Raw genomic sequence first — 21,758 nt, 5'->3', positions numbered from 1 at the left:
GGCTGATAGTACTTACTGATGACATTTGGTACTGATTATTTGTACCTCTGTGGTCTAAATCATGCCCAAGACTGGACACAAATAGAGCTAGCAATTCCATATCACTGAAAGATCAACTCTTCATACACTTAACTTGTTGGAATTATTTGATAACTTTATTCTTCAAAATATAATATGTTGCATTAAATAATATTTAAAATATTTATTTTTTACAGTTAATAGAAAGCTGCATGCTTTTAATCAACAGAACATAACTGATACTTATCTAGAATTCTGTTATAAAAACAAATATTTTATGAGCATGAAGGTCTCACAAGCCTTGTGTTTTCAAATCAGGAAAAAAAAGTTTTAATTGCCTCAATTGAAAATAAACAAACTATTTTTTGAGTGGATTCATTGTGTATAAACTCCTAATCAAATCAATAAGATATTCAGTGGTTCTTACTCTAGACTGTGTTGAAGATTGAGGTTCTTGACACAGAGGTAACAGAAATGTGCAACAGCGAAGGCGTGGGTCCAGTTGTGATATGGAGGGTTCCTGTAGCCTTTCTTCACCATCAACACAAATCTGAGAAATATAAAGGATCATGTCTATCACCATAGGATTGGGAAGTTAATGATTTACTTTCTTGTCAAATAAACAAGAGGCTCACGCGCCTTATAGGTCACCTGAGTATCATGTAACATCTTTCCAACAATTGAATTGGTTGTGTTTTAAATCAAAGGCCATGAAATTCAAAATTTTGAAAGAGGCACCATTGCTTATCATAACTATACACTTAGCTTGCTTTATCCTTTGGTTACTTAATACCCAGAGGTAGATCAGAGTAACAAAGAGAAAATGCATTTCCACTTTATAACCAGTTGTGCACCCTATCCCACAGGAACCACTGACCCTGCAGGCACATATTTCAAAAATTCTGGAAATTTTATTTCATCATAAATGGTTGATTAATACCAAACAAGAGGCCCATGGGCCTTATAGGTCATCTGAGCATTATGCAACAACTTTCCAGTGACTGAATTTGATTCATGTTTTAAGCCAGATGCTATGGCATTGACAATTTTGAAAGAGGCACCATTGATCATAATAACAATACACTTAGCAGTTGCTTAGTTTGTTTACTTAATACCCATATGCAGGGTAAGGGAACAAAAAATGCATTTCAACTAATCAGTAATATTCAGCAATAATCAGTAGGGCCCCTACCACACATGAACCCCTGACCCTTAAGCCTTGATTTTTGATTAATACCAAGGAGCAGATTTCAAACCATTCATTCATTTTCAGTATATAAGTACAGCCCCCCTTCTATGGTACCCCTGACCCTGGGGCCTTGAAATTCACAATTCTGGAAGATATGGGCCCTTGTCCAGCATAACTATATAGGTAGTTCATCTGCTTAATACCCTGGAGCAGAGAAGAAAATTTTCAAAGATTTAATGTATTTTCACTATATAATCAATAGAGCCCTACCCTAACACCAGAACCCCTGACCCTGCGGCTATAAAGTTCACAATTTTGGAAGAGGCATTCTTGCTCATTATAACTATGTACTTAGTTAGTTTATTTAATTCCTAGGAGCAGAGAAGAAGATTTTCAAAGAATTCATGTATTTTCACTATATAATCAATACGTCCCACCCTAACACTTAGAACCCCTGACCCTGGGGCCATAAAATTTATTATTTTGGCAGAGGCACTCTTGCTCATCATAACTATGCACTTAGTTAGTTTATTTAATACCCAGGAGCAGAAAAGATGATTTTCAAAGAATTAATGTATTTTCACTATATAATCAATAGAGCCCCACCCTAACACCAGAACCCCTGACCCTGGGGTCATAAAATTCACAATTTTGGTAGAGGCACTCTTGCTCATCATAACTATGCACTTAGTTAGTTTATCTAATACCCAGGAGCAGAAAAGATGATTTTCAAAGAATTAATGTATTTTCACTATATAATCAATAAAGCCCCGCCCTTAGACCAGAACTTCTGACCCTGGGGGCATAAAATTCACAAATTTGGTAGAGGCACTCTTGCTCATCATAACTATGCACTTAGTTAGTTTATTTAATACCCAGGAGCAGAAAAGATTTTCAAAGAATTAATGTATTTTCACTATATAATCAATAGAGCCCTGCCCTAACACCAGAACCCCTGACCCTGGGGCCATAAAATTCACAATTTTGGTAGTGGCACTCTTGCTCGTCATAACTATGTGCTTAGTTGGTTTATTTAATACCCAGGAGCAGAGAAGAAGATTTTCAAAGAAATAATGCATTTTCACTACCTACTTATTTAACCCCGCCCTAGCACTAGAACCCCTGACCCCAGGGCCATGAATTTCACAATTTTGGTAGAGGACTCATTGCTGATTACAATCATGCAAACAGTTTGACTGCTTGATGTCCAGGAGTAAAGAAGAAGATTTTAAAAGATTGCATTAATTTTAGTGGTTTTGGCCCCACCCCTCAGGCCCCAGGGGGGCAGGGATCATGAAATTCACAATTTTTGTTCCCCTTCACCCATAGATGCTTTAGGCCAAATTTGGTTGAAATTGGTTCAGTGGTTGCAGAGAAGAAGCTGAAAATGTTCAAATGTTAACGCATAACGCACGACGACAGACGAAAACAGATAGCAATAGGTCACCTGAGTTTACTCAGGTGACCTAAAAAGAGATATCAAAGCATTAATTTATTTTCAAACTAAGAAACCCCCAGTTCCAGTACCCTGAACCAGGGGCCCTGAAATTAACCATTTTGGAAGAGGCACCTTTCATTATTATTAATATGTACTTAGAACATTGGCATAATACCCAGGAGTAAAGGAAAAAGTTTTCGAAGAATTCATGCATTTTCACTATATAATCATTAGAGCCCTGCCCTAACACGAAAAACCCCTGACCCTGGGGCCCTGAAATTCACAAATCTGGAAGAGGCATCCTACCTCATCATAACTATGTACATAGTTCATTAGTTTAATGCTCAGAAGCAGAGAAGAAGATTTTTAAATAATTAATGTATTTTCACTATATATTCAATAGAGCCACACCCTAACTTCAGAACCCCTGATCCTGAGGCCATAAAAATCACAATTTTGGAAGAGGCGTTCTTATGCAAGATAAATATGTACTTGGTTAGTTTGTTTAATACTCTGGAGCAGAGAACAAGATTTTCAAAGAATTTATGCATTTTCACTATATAAATAATAGAGCCCCGCCTTAACACCTGAACCCCTGACCCCGGGGCTATGAAATTCACAATTTTGGAAGACACAGCCTTACTTAACATAATTATGTATTTGGTTTGTTTATTAAATGCCCAGGAGAAAAGAAGATTTTCAAAGAAATAATGCATTTTCACTATCTACATAGCCCCACCCTAGCACCTAAGAAGCCTTACCCTGGGGGCATGAAATTCACAATTTTGGAAGAGGCAGCCTTATTCATCATAACTATGAATTTGGTTTGTTTATTAAATGCTCAGGAGCAGAGAAGAAGATTTTCAAAGAAATAATGCATTTTGTAATATAATCTAATATAATCTATATAGCCCCGCCCTAGCACCCCTGACCCAAGGGCCATAAATTTCACAATTTTGGTAGAGGACTCAATGCTGATTACAATCATGCAAACAATTTGACTGCTTGATGTCCAGGAGTAAAGAAGATTTTTAAAGATTGCATTAATTTTAGTGGTTTTGGCCCCATCCCTCAGGCCCCAGGGGGTAGGGACCATGAAATTCACAGTTTTTGTTCCCCTTCACCCATAGATGCTTTATGCCAAATTTGGTTAAAATTGGTTGAGTGGTTGCAGAGAAGAAGCTGAAAATGTTCAAAAGTTAAGGCACGACGACAGATGAAAACGGATAGCAATAGGTCACCTGAGTTTACTCAGGTGACCTAAAAATATTTTCAGAGTTATTGGCTCAGACAGTCATTGTTTTACTTTTGCATGTACAAATTCACTTCTTTTGATACAAGTACAATGTGGTATAAAACACATTATAGAGATTCTTACCTAACTAGAGTATCTTTTCTTATCCTCCATCGAGAATTAAATCCAAGATCTTCAAACATGGCCAAAACACTCTGCAAATAAAAAGACAAAGTCCACATGAAACTAGATCATTAAGTTTTCAGTACAGCTGATTATGAAATAATAAAGACAGAACAGACCAGTGGCGTGTCAGGGTCTGGAATCTCTCGGGGAGGGAAGGGGAATTTATCAAACTCCTCCCCCCACAGTGTGACAGAGGGAATGTCTCTCTGGAGCAGCTTCTCTACGTCATCAGGGGAAATCTGGAACAGAAAGGTCATCATCAATACAAGTGTTTTTTTTCTAACAGGAAAATGAAGTTAACTAACTTTTTTTGAACAATTCTATCAACATTACAATGTATGTGTCAATCTCTGTGTTCAATAAAAAGTGTGACACTCTCTACGTATATGAAACATGGTTGTGTTTAAACTCTGGTTAAGTAGATTTGATAGGAATGGTGACATAAAACCTCTTCAAATATTAGTGCCATCATTCTAAATAGATAATGAGAAAGTATAGTTGTCTTGCTAGAAAATAACTGTTTTACAATGCCCCAGATACACAGAGAGATAGACAGAAAAATAGAAATACTTTGAGAGCATATTATATAATTATTATAAAACACTTGCTTTAGTTATAGTTGAAGCTCATGTCTTTATTAGGTATTAAAGAAAGAAGGAAGATCTGTATTAATTTTTTTTGCAATTTCATCACTTCAAACATTATTTAAAAATAAAACACTTTGTATTAATGCAGCACCATTAAACTAAATGATGTGTCTGGGGTCACCTGCAGTAGCAACATTAGGGATATACTCAGTATTACTGATAACTAGACAGTTCAATTTAACAATTCACCTGAGGAAGGGAGGTTCTCATTATTTATCTTCTGTAAGTGCTTTAAATAAAACAAAGTATTCATGTACATGTATGTATCCGTTCCTTAAAAAAAAAAAATTTGAAGGTAATTTTGTGGTCAGTTTAACTTTTTTTATTTTCAAAGGGAGAACTGTCATATTGAATAAATAAATAAACTAATCATCTATATGACTGTGTCCTTGGATAATAATAAATGTGACTTATCGTAGCCCATTTTCAAAAATATTATGTTAAAGTGTGTTTTCCTATGTATGTGTGTCATCACATCAGCCCCTTGCCCAACTCTTTCAATTTACACCATAAGGAAATACATATACCTATGCACTGACATGAATAATTGTAACCTTTTTATTATTTCCATATTTTTTGACATTTTCCACATACAATTACAATGAAACTTGTTTAAATTGACCTTAGGTTGTGGACCTACCCAAATATCTATTCTAGCAGGCAATACATTTGTAGTCCTACCTCTTAATGTAGAAAATAAAGAGTATGAAGATAGACAATGACATATTGCAAGTGATCCCCGAGTTGCTTTTGCTTGCACGCAACATATAAATCCCATATGCATGTTTCAAATTAGCAAATTTAATTTATAAAACTTAATTCAAATATATTTTTATATTAAACCAATGACATGTTCTTTCAATATTATGCATATTTATTTTGTGGTGCAATAACACAAAATACATATTTTTAATCCTCTTTTGTTAAAGAAAGGCTTATATGTTTAAATATTTGGTGTGATTCACTCCCATGCATGTTTGTGCAAATGCAATAACTGCAAACAGTGGTCTCAGGTGTACAAAAGATTCTAGTAAGTAAAACTTATGAAAATGTACAAAAGAAGATAGGAAAATCATTCCATGTCTATTTCATTATAAAAAAAAACTTTTTCAAAGGGAGAATTAAATGATAACATTAAATAAAGGTGGAGGTGTATAAACTGAACTGAGGGCATGCAATATATATAAAATTTTAATTACTTTGACTAGATTGAAGAAAACTCGTATTTACATCTTTACCCTTCCTTTTTATTTTAAGAATAAAGAAGACCAACCTGCATATGATATATCATTAGTTCATTTGCTATACTATTTCTGTGTTGTGAATCTTGAAGCTTCTTGTACATAAGACACTGCAAAAGGAAAATAGTCATCCCCATCATTGTAAAAGTCAGTCCCCAAGTGCCTTTATCCACTTAACTAAGAACTTAAATCCCTAAAACAGCACACTTTCCTTAATAATCCAGAACGGCCTGCCTGCCTGAAATACAGAGTGTCAGTAGAGAGCTACCAGGGAAGTAATACAAGAGCTACCCAATGTTAACAGAAAAGCTCAAGCAAAAACAGCTGGAAAATAAAATAAAAAGGTGTGATAGAAAAATAAAACAACTAAATATTGGAGGGTACACCGTTTTAGTGCTACAATGATGATACAACACTGCAGTCTACCGAGTTACCTTCATATGGTACATCATTAATTCATTGGCTAAACTGTTACGATACTGTGCCGCTAAAACATTCTGGTACATCAGCGACTGGAATTTAGTGTGAAAAAAGCTTAATCAGCAGCTACTGGAACTTACAGATGTTAATATACTCAATAGGTCTCAGTTATACTACAATTAATGACAAAAGCTTTATATACAATAAGTAAATATACATGTATCCTCAGACAAGCCCATTTACAGGGAGAAACAAATGCAATTTTCACTAAAATATTAATTGGCTCTAGAGCAAGTTAACCTGTAGAGCTGTATTTGAATACCACAAAAAATAAAGTTTATAGGAATGCTCTCTGTTAATTACAAGTAAGCATAGTCTAAAAATGCTGGAAATTCCCAGAAAGACAGGTATGGTAAAGACTGGCTTAAAAAAAAAACATAATAAAATCATAAAATTAACTACAAATTTTGTTAGTCCTGCAGGGAAGATACCCCCTGCAAACAGTATTCAAACTGATCTGAAATGTTATCAATGCCAATGTATCCAAAATACAGCATTATTTAAAATATAAATAAATATTATTCAAACATTATCACAATTTATATGTACTATCAGAGAGAAAAAATTATGAATATTGATTGTAAAAATAAACTTTCATTTTAACCTTTTATAATTTTGAACATTAATCTACAAAACTATGAAATGAATGAATGCAGAAGACGTACATGACTGATACTAATACAGCAGTAGACGGCGAACGCTGAGGCTAAGTCTTCGTCAAACTCGGTGAAGTGTTGTCCTGTCTTCTTGTTACAGAGCTGAGCTACACCCAGAACATCCCCTGTACATCATAAATAAAACAACATCATCACTCTCTCCTCTGGTACAAACTAAAGGCTCATTAAATTATAGATATTATATTTAAAGATTATTATAAACTCAGTTGTCATATGCTGACCTAGTATTGCTATACATATTCATAAGGAAAAGTAACTTCCCAGTAATAAACTCAAGGAAATTCATTAAGTTGAGTTTTTAATATCCTTTGTACTTACCTTTTTCATTCTTGATAGGAAAACACAGTATATTTCTGCAAAATAAAAGTTGAACAATAATTACACTTTGACTCGATACTTTTATTCTCTTACTATCTTTATCCATGTATACATACAGTGTGGTTACACAAGGCAAATAAAACCTTACCTAGTTCTGAACCCTGTAGAATCATCAATACCTCTGTAGAACATTGGGTGGGAGTAAGCATCCTTAATATTCAGCAATTTCCCTTAAAGTAAATAAAAATAAGATGCTCTAAATTAAGATTAACATTAGTTAAACAACAAAAATCCTTCCTGAATTCATGAGTACATGTATCTGTAAAATCATTGTTAATTTAGCTGTAATTCATCTGAAGCACCTGTACACAGAAGTAGGTTTACCTGTAGTGGCGACATGGCCCGCTATTCCCTGAGTAATTGGCATTCTAATTTCATTATACTCCTACAAAATAAATGCAGTCCGTAATTATAACTGTCACAAACTACATGTCTAAAACAATCAATACTCATCATCTGGACACTGTACCTCTTTACTATTGGTTGATATCCCATCAAATACTTCTGCAACAAGTTCTTTGGTTTCTTTGTCAATCAAAAATACTGAGCATCTATAAAAATTTAAAATAAAATTCTATATCAACAATTCTTTTCTCAGACATAATTTATAAGACTTAAAACTTGTCATGAAGGATAGTCTCTACCTTTCAGCCTGTGTCAGGTTTCTTGCCTCTTGCATAATTTCTCGGAGAAGTTTGGTTAAATCATCTGTCAATAATTAAAAATTACTCTGTTAGAAAAAAATTAAGAAGAAATAGTTTTTTTATACAGATTACTCAGTTACTGTAATAATTATAATTCTATTGGTATTCTCTGAATTTTTAATGCAAATAGTTCTTTATACTCTAAAACATATCTTTTTCTTAATCATTCCAAAATAATCTCTGGTTAATAAAAACATTTCAATTAAAATTGTTTAATAAGATAATAGTTCAAAGAAATCAACAGTAACAGCATGAACATGAAAGAAGTAATAACAAAGAATTTGAATAAACACTTTAAATCACATGCACATGACAAATATTTTTAATTTTTATATACTTCAACTGTCCGGAAAACACAAACTAAAATGTCTGAATCAGCAAACTGAACACCTGTTAGTAGGAACTAGGAAACGGGTCAACTGTCTCAACACAACAAGGCCTACTTATTGTGACATTCAGAACATCAGTTGTCGGGGGCTGCTGCTGTTTTATATACTCCAGATCTCTGTCAAACTTCTCAAAGCTACAACCTGAACCCCTCTTGGAAAAATTGTCAAAAGAGGAGTGGGCAGAAAGATTGGGTACCTTTTGATGTGAAAAGTAATGGGTTTCCTGTGAAGTGGTGTTCTCCACAATGATCTTAATGCTTATTGTAGTGGGAGAGGAAGAGGAAGCTACCAAACCTAGCCCCTCTATAACAGATTCTAGGTCACTGGACCATTTTCTCAAAGGGTCAGTGAAAGATTCCACATCTTCAACAAAGGCATAATTTAAACTAGGTCTGCTTTCCTTGTATTCTGACCTTAGCATAGACTGTTTCGAGATAACTGGGTCACTTTTGGACAGTCTAACTTCTCTTGTTTTCAGCTCTGGGGATGGAGAAGGTGATTCCATCATACTCCTGTCCAGTAGAGAGTTATAGAGGCCCTGTTCTGACACGGAACTGTTAATGCTCCGCTCTGTAAAAGTATCATAAAACACCTCGATCTTTTCATCTGAATCCTCCAAGTCCACCTCCTGATCAGAAGCGGGTGGTGATTCCACAGTACTCTCCACAGTCTCATCTCGAGCAGTCCGGAAAGATTTTATAGTCAATTGTTCTGAGGCCAGTGAGGGCACTTTGAGAGTATCCATCTCTAACCTAGATTTACCAGTGTCTACTGTGCCAATATGTTTCATTCCTACTTTGTCCATATCATTTGTCACAGCAGTCTTTAATGGTGACATGGATGATAGGACAGAGTCATTCAAATTATTGTCACTTTCTGATTCAATAATGACCACATCCTCTTTGACAGATTCAATCATTCTGATACTGCTATTCATTTGGGCACCTATGTTGTCTTTGGATTTGTGCTCCATGTCAAGTACCTCTGGCTGAGTGGAGGTTATAATAGAACTACTGCTACCAGGTTCACTGTGAGCTTTTTCTGCCAAATTCTGTTCAAGGCAAGATACACCTATTTCAGTTGTATTGGAAGTCTCCATTTGATTTTGCTCATTAGGCTGAGTGTTATTATTTGCTTCAACACATATACTTTCCTCAGTAACAACACAATGTTCACTCTCAGCCTTGGATGGCTGGATATCTCTAATTTCTTCTGTTGTAGATGTACCTGATTTATCTCCAGGTGTCTCTATTAGTAAACTGTTATCTGCAGCAATACTATCGGATTTGGATTGTTCTTCCACTTGAACATTGATTTTTTTCAACATTTCTACTTGATTTCCTGCCTTGTTTTGATCACTGTCCTCCTTTGGCTCTGTTAATGCCAGGTCAGTAGAGCTGACATCAAGGGAAGGTGGGGGAATGGAACTGACTTCCTTAAGCTGAGAAGAATCATCAACAATGGCGGGGACATTTATACCACTGCACTCCTCAGCTGCCTCATTTTCTACCTGTGTCAAGCTTGAATCGCTTTCACCACTCACAGGATCATAGGAATCTGCTGGGACTACCTCAATGTTACCCTCTAAATGGCATTGCTTCACTTCTCTTTCCTTTGTCTTATGGATATATTCTGATTCCAATGGTAATTGGACTGTCTTTACTTCCTTTTCAAAACTCAGAGATAAATCCTCATTTTCAGTATCAATACTCTCCTCATTGGTTTGAACATATACAGAGCTGAAGTACTTTCTTCTGAAGATTGATTTTTGTTGGGAGGACTCTGAACATTCAGTATGATGGGAATCTACTTTTTCCCCAGATGAGGTTTCTAAATGACTTCTAAAATACTTGGAGGATCTCTCTTCTAACAATGAGTCATTCAGACTACTTAAACTGTGCCTTTGTCCTTGCCTGTATGACGTACTCTCTGTTAATGATATGGAGTGATAGGTTTTTGCTGACCCGTTGCTATTTTTTTGCACACTTTCTCTTCTCTTCCTATTGGGAATTGTAACTTGTTCTTTGTACATTGCCAGGAACTGGGTCAGATTTGTATAGCTTACTAGTTCCTCATTATGTTTTAAGGAAAACTCACCTAAATGAGTGAATAGATTTCTTGCCACCTGCAGCATAGCCTGAAATAATAAAACTGTTTACTGTTTCATGTTTCTTACCTTAAATACGTTAACTTTATAATCATTTGTATGTCTTTTTTCAGTAATATATATTTTTTCCTCCTTATTTATTATGAAGATTACTGATATAATCACTCCAATTGTATGAAACAGAAATTGATAGTAACTCTTAAAATCAAGGGATATAGTGTACGTGTTGCTAAAATCAAGGGATATGGTGTGTGAGACATTTAGAGCTCTGCTTACCTGAGTTTGAAGTTTGAGCTTTCGTTCGTTTTGAAATGCTAATGTACTCGTTAAGACTGTCGATGTGTACTGAAAACACTGGAGAATTGTCTGGAGGTCTTCATTGGAAAAACTACAAAATATCATGAAGTGTCATTCAAAGGCTGCTTACTGGCTTAAACTTTGCAATTTACTGAGATATTTTCAACTCTATTGCAATCTGTCTTGAAACATTAATATCACTAAAAATTTTAATTTTTTATTTTATTAACTCCCATTTGCAAGCAGAATGCAGCCAATCAAATATCACTGACAGGTATTCCCATTTACATAATAGCATTGATTTCAGGCTTCCCTTTTCTAATATTTACTGAAAAGGAAGCAGTAGACTGCGTTTGAAGCAATTTTTGAATACACGGAATATATAAAGTAGGTAATTGATGTTGCTGGTCATGTTCTTTGATTTTAAACATGTTATAAACAAACAAGAGATGTTCCCCCAATTGATTGGAATTTTTCTAAGTCCAAGGGGAATAACTCTATCCAAAAAGGCTTGATTGTATGCAAAATAAAACTTTACCTAGATATTTTTATGATAAATCTTCTTTATACCATTATTTTTATGATAAATCTGCATACCAAATTTCATAATAAAAATTGAGGTGATGTAGGTGACCTGTAAAATTCAAAAATTTATAGATGTCTTCCTATCATAGTAAAAGACTTATGTAAAATGAAAAATTCAAAATTTATAGATGTCTTCCTATCATAGTAAAAAACTTATGTAAAACTTTGGTAGTTTTCTTTAGAGATTGTGTTAGACATCATATCATGGTTCATGGAAATACATACAAACTGACAGACAGTTTCTTATTCCTCTGTTTAGTTGAATTACATTTCAGCTGTTCCTGAATAATTATATATTTATTAAAAACATACAAACTAGGGGATACAACCTTAAAATGAATAATTATCTTTTATTTACAATGAGTACTTTGGTGTAAAATATTAAAAATTTTTGTTGAAAACTGTTTGAGTAATCACATCACAAGAGTGTTGACAGATCAAGGGACAGACATATTGATGGACAAAGTGATTTCTGGAGGACTCTCACATTTCAAACTGAACCCCCAAAAATGTACGGAAAAACGACTAAAAATAATTTCCAAAGGTAGCAGAGATGAACTTACTTTTCAGCATCTTTTTTATTCACAACACATGCTAAAGCTATTAAACCATCACTATTTCTGCTAGACACTGGAACACATAACAGGGACTTTAATTTCACTCCTACAAAGTTTTCTATTTCTTTCCTTTTGTCCTAAAAAGAAAAAAAATCCACATTAATAATAAGTTAGACTTAAAAGCCATTCTTTCTTCAAAGGAATGCTGTTAAGTAAATTAGTTCAATTTTTCTTAATCTCTCTCATATGAAAGAGATCTAAAAATACACTCTTAGACTAATTAATAAAGCAGGTGCACTCATCTCTTTATGAGAACTTAGATCTATTTCTGAAGAAAATTTCAGGTAACTGAAAGAAATGAGATATCGTTCAATGAACTCCCAAGTAGATTTGCATCAACATGTTTTTTTCATGTAATATCTATGTTAAATATTCATGGAAAGGGGGAGGGTGGTATGCATACAATTTGTGATCTGTCACCCTTATGAAATTCTTGAAATTATAATACACATGTATCATATAAGACATCATATTCATGTATAATCAATCTTATTCATACTTTCATGATTTTCCTGAGGTAAAAAAAAGCCTTACCAAAGGTACGTCTTCTAATTTCATTGGTTTCTTTGAATCTAAAGGCAAACTGAAAACACTATTTTGGCCCTGCAAAAAGGAGAAAAATTAATATGGAATATGCGAAATTATACACACATTATGTCATAAAATTATGAACATATTTAGAAATATCAATCATGTAATAAGCTTAACAATACTTCTTAATTAGGTTTTCATACTATTAATTAAAACAAACTTATTGTGAAGTGAAAAGGATGAGCATATTTGTTGTAACCAATATTAAAGCTTTTTAAAGCTACATTGTCTGTAGCATTATGGTTTTATATATTTGTCTTTGACCATAACGCTACAGATCCCGTAATGCAAAAGATGTGCAATTTACGGCGCAATATTCTTTGCGCACTTTTGGGGAAAATTTCACCACTTTCTAGCATTGGTCAGTCAACTACCTTTTACTCCCTAATTCTAGACACATTCTGTAGCCAATATGTATATTTTATCCACCTTCCAACCATTTATAGTTGTCTCTACAGGCAATAAACTGGCTTGAAGTAAATTTTCAGCAATCTAACAAATAATTTTAATCAAGTGAGTTTATCATTTGTAGAGACGACTATAAAGGGTTGGGAGACAGATAAAATATACAGATTAGTTAAATAATGTGTCTAGAATTAGGGAATGAAAGATGGTTAATTAACCGATGATAGAAAGTGGATAAATTCTCCCAAAAAGTGCGCAAAAAATATTGTGCTGTAAATTGCACCTTTTCGCATTACAGGATCTGTAGCGTTATGGTCAAAGACAAATATGTAAAACCATAATGCTACAAATCTGCAGCTACATTGTCCCTGGAATGAAAACCAATTTGCTGTAAGCCTGAATTTATGATACCCTTGTTTGATGTAACTATGTTTTACTGTGCAAACATAAAATAAAAGTTGTGTATTCTTTTTACCAATCAACTAATGTACATCATCATAAGCATATTTTTGCCAATGAAATTTTGATGAGTGTTTTGTTCTCTGATCCATTATCATTAGCTGCCATTTGATCAGTGTGATCAATAATTAGTATTTCATTAAAGACCATGCTCCAGTGATCAGAATCAGCCAGGATCAGATCAATACCAGGACTTCACTTTTAGTGACAGCGTTAGTCTCACTGTACATTACACCGAAACTATCATCTGTAAAAATCCCACGGGAATCCACTGGAAAAATTCATGATCTCTTCCTCAATTATCTAACTACTTCAAATGGGTGTCACAGTAGAGGAAATTGATTAGTTTGTCTAAAAAAAAACCCAGCTACATTTCTAGTAGTGTAAATTCAAACAGCCACAAGCTAAACATGCAGGGGGTTTTACTTATTTGAAATTCTGTAAAATTCCACTTTTGAAGTCAGTTGTTTGATTGAAGGCTCCATTATTGTTTAGAAATAAAGATTTCTAAACAAGAAATCACTTAAAGGACAGTTTTTGTAATATGTAAAAATTCTAAATTTCCTATACTTCTCATTGGTGTTAAATAAATAAAACTTTTTTAGAACTTAGACAAATGTCTAATTTACATTTTAAAAATAAGAAAACTGTGGAAAAAGCTGGGATTTGATTTATTAATAGTCATGAAACCTTATACAGCTTATTGACTATATTCAACTGTGTCCAGATTTATCTGGCATGCAAAGATTTCAATTTTCAAACTGATTTACCAACATCTGTAATTTTATAGAAAAATGTTCAAATTATTTTCTTTTGTTTGATTTAGCATGTTTATCTTGACCAAAGCAATTTCTGCACAGCTCTTTTCATGGAGTAGATTAGACTGGGGTTCTAAGCCATGACTGACAGTAAACTAATTTTAATAGCCAAGGTCACTTGACGAAGTCTTAAAATGAGGCAAATTTCTCTGAGACAACTTACCTCTCTAATAATACAATGTGCAGACAAATTTGAAATTGGGCCAAAACTGTTTGCAAGTGTGACAGAGTGAAAATAACATGAGGCAAATTAACCCTGGATACAGAACATTTATTTAGCTCTTTGAACATGAGGTCACAAAAAGACCTGACACTTTTAACAAATTATATAATGTAATTTAATTCATTGAAAGCAATTTCCATTTAAGAAAATACAGCTGGATCCAAAAGCATTGTCCTTTATCATCTATAAGCATCCCTAACCAACATCAGACAATAGAGAGCTTTTAGTGTTTTCCCTAATCACAAAACAAATACACAGTAATTTTATAATCATTTTTCCTGATAGCTTTGGAAGTTGTCATGATTTTTGCTTTTATCCAAATATCATTGAAGCCGACTTGACATTCGCCATTTACTTCTGAGACAAAGACTCCAAGACTAGCTTCCTACACCAAACAGCTCTCACAAGCATGAAATATGTCTCCATAAAAACATTCAAGATCCTACTTCAATTATATCTGGCATACACATATTTGATCTTGTTTTACACTAAAAATTGATGGACAATGGACAAAAAAAAAAGATGTTGCTTCCAAACCATTTCCCACTCCAAATCAATATTCCCAGGCAACATTAACAAAGGCTACTACAAACTCAGGAGATGTCTGTTGCAAGTCACTCTAGATTCCAATTTGATGGGTACTTGAAATTTCACAAAGTGACAACCGTGAATTAAACGTATAATCATAACACAGCCATTTGCCAGAAGAATTCATCAAGATACTTCTGTATGAATTTTTAAAAAAAAATGTATCTTATATTGCATTGCTCATTGATGCACATGTATTACTGAGATTTTATAGTTATGTCTCATGATACTGTAAACTCCCTAATTTTTGTTGGGGATTAATTTTTTTTATGTTTTGGGGGGTACAGAGAAACCTGCAAATTCATGTCCTACAAAAACTGTATCAAAACACAACAACACAGAAAACATGTTGAAGTACTTTTTCATAAGACTCCTACAATATATATGATTTTTTTTACAGTATTTATTAATAATTAATGAAGAAAATTTTAAACTCTGAATAATCTATAGATTATGGTAGCAGGTGCTTTTCACAAAATTGGATGCAAGATTGAAGCATTGTCATCAGTGACAAAAAATAAAAGATTTTTCCCTTCTTGTATTATTGACAACTGCTTATGCACAGTACACTTATGTGGGAAAGGCAAAAAGTAGCAGCTGATTGCACAATCAATCATGAATGAGAGTTTCATAAAAAAAAAAATGGACTGCTGAGGAAAATTCTCTCCCTGTGGATCTAGTATTCATAAGAAAAAGCTTTTGATGAGGAGAATTTCTTCAACACTAATTTTGCTTCTTAAAAAAATTAGATGTCTGAGAAAGGGGGGGGGGTTATTGTTAATGTATATCTCATGATGCATTCACTATAAATGGAAAATGCCTCAAAAAAAAAGCAAACAAAGAGACAAACTTTAAAAAATGACTTGTCAAATAAGAATGTAAATGGTAGTGACCAGTCAACTATTGATGTTGCATCTTTGCCATCCAATGTGGCCATGCCAACCCCTTTATGACAAGTTTTTATGGCGCATGGCCATCGATGTTATATCAATACAAAACAATGTGACGTAAAATATACTAATTTCTGATCACAACATTGATGATAACAAAATATTGAATCAGAATGTCCCTAGATCTTAACGAAAGCAGTGATGTGCAAAATCATATAGTTCACTTCATTAAAAAGTTTCCTTGCCTCATCATTTTTTTAATTCCCTATTCTCCCCACCACAAATGGAATTTATGACAGACCTACACTAAGACATGAACCAAGACTTGGAACATCACAGCTATCTGTAAGACAAACACTTGGTACGATATTGATTCCCCCGTTTGAACCTAAAAAAACATCAATTGATCATCAGAAGATGATTTGTCTTCAGCCAGAATTTCAGATGAGGACGAGTGATGAGATTTACAAGTTCTACTCGACTGCCTATCTAGTAAACGGCAAGATCTTAACCCGAGAAACAGGAAACTAACACACAACACTACTCCTCTTTACAACAGAGAATCACTCCTACTACAACAGTGTTTTATTACTACTTTGAGACTAGGGCTGGGGCCATCAGAATTGGGAATTTCAACATCAATGATGCTAATTTGGGAATTTCCAAGAAAATTCAGCCACATAAAAGCATTGTCCAAAATAGTTGTTTTTGGCTTTGTATTACTTTAACAAACAATTCTTATGAGAAATCAAGACTTTTTTCGTACAAATTATCTGATTACTTATATCAAGCACAATTATTGTACGAAATTATATCTAATTAAGATAAAATCCAACATGGTTGAGGATGTAGGTACAACAAAACCGCTTGAATTTCACCAAAAAACACACAATAAACAAACTGAAATTAATCGCATATTATAAAAAGTTTTTTAGGGGTATACTTCCTCTTCATTTTGGAAAAATACAGGTATATTTTCAATAAGGATGGGCCAGTTGGCCCTCAAACAATCACTGTCTAATATTGATGAATCTTTTGGAGGAATCATTTTCCTTGCTTAAAACTATTACAAAAGATCTTTTGAAAAACAAACCCTGAGACCAGACCAATTAGAGCTGCAACACTATTCCCTTAGTAATATATTCTCATTACTTCAACATTTTACTTGAAGGGGCTGTGGAATAACTGCACACTAAATCAAATTCCGATCATTAGAAACTTCAATAATTGGCTTTATTTGCACTGGATTATGGACTTCTGACAATTTCACCATGACTAAGATTTGTCAGAGGAATGGCTAGGCAGCACTTCGATGTAAATGATAAATGATTTTTTTAGATACAAGGGATAAAGACTTATATCAAGATGAACTCTTACAATTACCACAATAAAAATCACAGCTTGCAAGTGACAATTTCATTTTACAAAATGATGATCTAGTTTTACAGTAAAAACCCCAGACTTACAGGAAACTTGACTTCTTCCTCGAGAACTAGTCCTCCAATAACCTGAAATAATAAATAAACTTCATTGTGACAGCAGCCTCTCTTATCATACGAGTCTATCAATGTAAACACCAGTGGCAGATTTAAGGCCAAAATTAAAAATATGTTTGTTTGCAAATAAACCGACCCAGATTTTTAGGAATGGGTTGGTAGGTAGGAAAAATATCTTTTTTTTTTTTCTTCTTCACTTCAAATCAAATTACTATTTAAATTTTAAAAAATCAATATGTTCATGTACATATTCTTTGTTATTGGAACTTATGCTTCATGGAACAAGATGTATTAGTACATTTGGAAATTTTTTCTTTGTTGAAAATAAAAAAAATGTATAATTGAGAAGTGGAATAAAATATTTTGAGTCGGGCTAATTTTCGTGGGTCGGTCGGCTAAGGGCAAACAAACAATATTCTAATTTAGGCCTAAGCTAATGAAAGATGCATTAAAATTTCTTGAATCAAAGAAGTTGATTGCTTTAATTTTTAGGTAGCTCATCGAAAAGAAAAAACATATATTAAACTGCACACAGTCATTTAAAAAAAAAGAGAAGAAAATTAGGTATAAATATGGTAGTTTTCGTCGTCTCAGAAATAGCATATGTATCACGATTTCTCAGAAAACGGTAATTTATAACTTCTCAATTTCTTCTTTAAATAATATTCAATAAATATAGTATTTGGGATTTCTTTTCACATGATTTCAAATTAAATTCGAAGAAAGTGATTCATTTCCTACATAATTCAGTTATAGATGTTAAGTATAAGAAAAAGTAAGCTTAAATTGTAATTATATACATACATGTCAAAGGGAATAATAGATCTACCACTAAAAAGACAACCAAAACTCATTTACTAGATCTTGGCCTTAAGGGGAAGGGGATGTCTAGTGCATGGGCTTCTTAGAACTGTAAAATTTTTATCGTGATTTGTTTCTTTAGTCTCTGATTTGACCAAAACTCTATTGCTTTGTTCTTCAGTTGGTGTATCATATGAAGGACATGGCATTGAAGAAGGGCATGCTAGTTTGCTTTTCACTCAGCAACATTACAAATGTACAAAATATTCATCTAAGTGAAGTAAGCAAATGCACGACCCACTTTTGAAAACCAACTAACCAATCTGATGCTCTACTCATGCTCTACAGTTAAAAGTTTTTTTGCCACTAGTTAATTTTTTTTCTTTTTTCATTTCCAGATATATGCCACCTATATGTCTAAATGTTAAGTTAAATCTTTATCTCCTCATAGGATTACAATGCTATTTCAATAGAAAGGTTCTACAGTGCTTCACCCCTGGAGGACTGACACTGAGACTTACTTGACAAAATAACTCTTGTGTTTCTGGCACAACCAGCAGTAAAAAAGCACATTCTGCATTGGTCTGCTCCTCCAACTAAAATATATAAAAAGATTGTAAAAAACAATTCTGCCACATTGATTTGATTCTTCTAAGTACCAAGGTATACTCTCATTTTTTAATTGTATTGTGATGAATAAAATAACGATTGTACAGTACCCAGTAATACATTAATGAACAGTGACATCCATTTTTAATTCAAACAATGATTGAATACTTGCCACAGTATACATGTTCATTTGTATACATATATAGGTACAAATTTGATTTAGGTATATGTGCTTTTGAGAAATACATACAAGTAATCACTGATAGAACCGTAATAAGCAATATGTATCCAGTACAAACAGTCTTTGGATAAATTGAAATTCAAGGGATATTATTCAGTGTTTTCCATAAGAACCGGCTACCTACCAAATCGACTGCTTCAACTGAAAAAAATGCCGCTTAGAAATCCAAATTTTTTGCGAGGTTGACAGAGATTCTGTTCATAAACATCAACCCTTAGCCTGCAACATTTGATATTTACAGTGGACCTTCAGATATCTGGACGCCAGATATCCAGATGCTTCAGTATCCGGACGCTTTTTCATCGGAACGGAATTTTTAAATGTTATTTTGTCTTGTTTAACTGGTGATTCAGATATCTGGATGCTTCACATATCCGGACAAATTGACTGGGAACCAAAGCATCCGGATAAATGAGGCTCCACTGTAATCCTTTACTTTGACATAAAGGGAAAACACTGATTACTGATATTAGAGCTATCACACTTTTAAAATGTTGGGTTGAGTCAACTAAGTTAATTCTCTAATTGGTTTCATTTCTCTTTCAAGTTCAATTCTTTTTACTTTTGAGCATTAAATTCAAATTTCTGGACATCATCACACGTAATACAGTACCTAGTCATGCTGACAGACTGAATACCTTGCGTTAGCACTGTATGACATATTGTCAGCATGGGAATTATGAGGGCCCCAACCCCAAAGTACTGAAAAAACAAGATATGTTTGTAAAATACATTTGCATCCACCCCCAAATAATTGGAATTTTTTTAAGTCCAAGGGACATAACTCTGTCAAAAATGGCTCGATTGTACACAGAACAGAACTTGAGCAAAATATTTTTATCATAAATCTCTACACTAAATTTCATCTCAACATCTCAATATGTACAACCTCTGCAAAGAAAATGAACATAAACTGCCAAATAATTGGAATTTTTCTAAGTCCAAGGGGCACAATTCTGTCCAAAATGGTCCGATCATAACTCAAAACAATTCTTGACCCATATATTCTTCTGATAAATCTGTATACCAAATTTCATATCAATGTGTGCAACCTCTGCGAAGAAAATGAATGGAAACTAATGGTGGAACAAGAGATAAGCTAACAGACAGCAGCAAAGCAATATATGTCCTCTTCAAAGGGGGGGGGGGCATAAAAATACTGCATTAAATCCATAGAAAAGCTAAGTGAAGCTAATTCAAATTAAATTTTCCATGCATGCATAGTAATAAAATAAAGCAACATGTTACACATAAATGTCAATCTCGGGTATATTTACTTCAGATCTGCAATTTTTGAGTTAAAAAACTGAGAAATATTTAGTTTCTTGGTAAAAAATGTGTGAAGACACTAAAAAAAATTGAATTAATTTACACATACACCCCATAATATTGTAATATAGCCAATGGCATGAACAAGTTGAAAACAAATTACTTACAAATCGTATAACTTTTAACTGAAGTCTTGATGCATCTTGGTCATAAAGGTCACCTACAACATTGAATAGATAGTAAGAAAATTTTACAGACCTTTTTAATTAACCAAATATCAAAAGTGTAAGTAAATTTTACCCAATAAATAGCACCAGCTATTTCAATTTAACCACAAATAATATAAAAAAGCCTTTTCTCTTGTAGATTAATAACTTTTACATCATACATCTTGTTACTTTAGATAATTAACAATTTGATTGACATTTCAGAAGTTTTATATGCAATATCAACTATGTTCATACAGAAATAATTTAAATACTGTATCGTTATAACTGTCAGATGAGTTCATCTAAAGAAAGGTGACTTAATGAGAACTATAAATCATTACAGAGTATAAGCACACAGCAATGCAATTTCAATCTATTTTTTCACTAAAGCACCACAGTGACATAACCACTGAAGAGTAATTATGTAGGATAATATTGAGCCCTACATGTTCACAGTGCCTCGGCAATGGAGTTTTTCATTTCCGGACACTAAATAAACTGTGCTTCATGTGGATCACTCCATCACATTCTTTTAATTAATTCTCTAACAGAGTTTATCACAGTTTATAGTATATAAATATGCCAACTTTTGATAGTGCCCATTTGACCTTTGTATATGAACCATTCAGGCATAAGTAAACTGTTCTCATCCCAGATTTTAATGTTTAACAGATATGTAAAGCCTCAATCATATTGTCATTACTATTTTATTTTTACTACATATATCATGATGTATGGGATGGCATAAAAATTCACAGTTTGTATCATTTATCATACACCTGGTCAACTCAAATATCTACATTTTGAATCATTAATAAATTTGCAAAGAAATTGTAGATTTATGTCACAAGCGTAACACAATTAAAAGTAAAACCTCTTGTTATAGGTATCTATTATCACAAGACCAATGACATAACAATGTTAGCAGATATTTAACAGGTAAGACTAACTTTATATAAATGACTATTATAG

The 21,758-nt window shown here is 33.5% G+C and overlaps 1 protein-coding gene across 4 annotated transcripts in view; it reads right to left on the bottom strand.

Moving 5' to 3' along the window:
• Nucleotides 1–21,758, bottom strand: part of LOC134277435 (cGMP-dependent 3',5'-cyclic phosphodiesterase-like) — a 57,754-nt gene that overhangs the window by 7,065 nt on the left and 28,931 nt on the right. For 3 of the 4 annotated variants that reach the window (XM_062759769.1, XM_062759768.1, XM_062759770.1), the window contains 17 exons: nt 20,745–20,797; nt 18,980–19,054; nt 17,628–17,669; nt 12,722–12,790; nt 12,134–12,264; nt 10,965–11,076; nt 10,679–10,718; nt 8,133–8,196; nt 7,958–8,039; nt 7,813–7,873; nt 7,577–7,658; nt 7,429–7,463; nt 7,099–7,214; nt 5,986–6,063; nt 4,182–4,304; nt 4,024–4,094; nt 446–568 (listed from right to left, as the gene is read on the bottom strand). In XM_062759769.1, coding sequence (XP_062615753.1) covers nt 446–568; nt 4,024–4,094; nt 4,182–4,304; nt 5,986–6,063; nt 7,099–7,214; nt 7,429–7,463; nt 7,577–7,658; nt 7,813–7,873; nt 7,958–8,039; nt 8,133–8,196; nt 10,679–10,718; nt 10,965–11,076; nt 12,134–12,264; nt 12,722–12,790; nt 17,628–17,669; nt 18,980–19,054; nt 20,745–20,797 — 1,357 coding nt within the window. Of the gene's footprint in view, nt 1–445; nt 569–4,023; nt 4,095–4,181; nt 4,305–5,985; nt 6,064–6,387; nt 6,466–7,098; nt 7,215–7,428; nt 7,464–7,576; nt 7,659–7,812; nt 7,874–7,957; nt 8,040–8,132; nt 8,197–10,678; nt 10,719–10,964; nt 11,077–12,133; nt 12,265–12,721; nt 12,791–17,627; nt 17,670–18,979; nt 19,055–20,744; nt 20,798–21,758 lie in introns of all 4 variants that reach the window. The other variant, XM_062759771.1, reaches the window with a different exon arrangement.

The sequence above is a fragment of the Saccostrea cucullata genome, unplaced genomic scaffold, assembly GCF_032062105.1.
Source record: "Saccostrea cucullata isolate Sc308-1 unplaced genomic scaffold, CSIRO_AGI_Scuc_v1 ctg98, whole genome shotgun sequence".
Lineage (NCBI taxonomy): Eukaryota > Metazoa > Mollusca > Bivalvia > Ostreida > Ostreidae > Saccostrea > Saccostrea cuccullata.
Note: the sequence above shows the minus strand (reverse complement) of the source record. Positions and strands in the feature narration are given on the sequence as shown.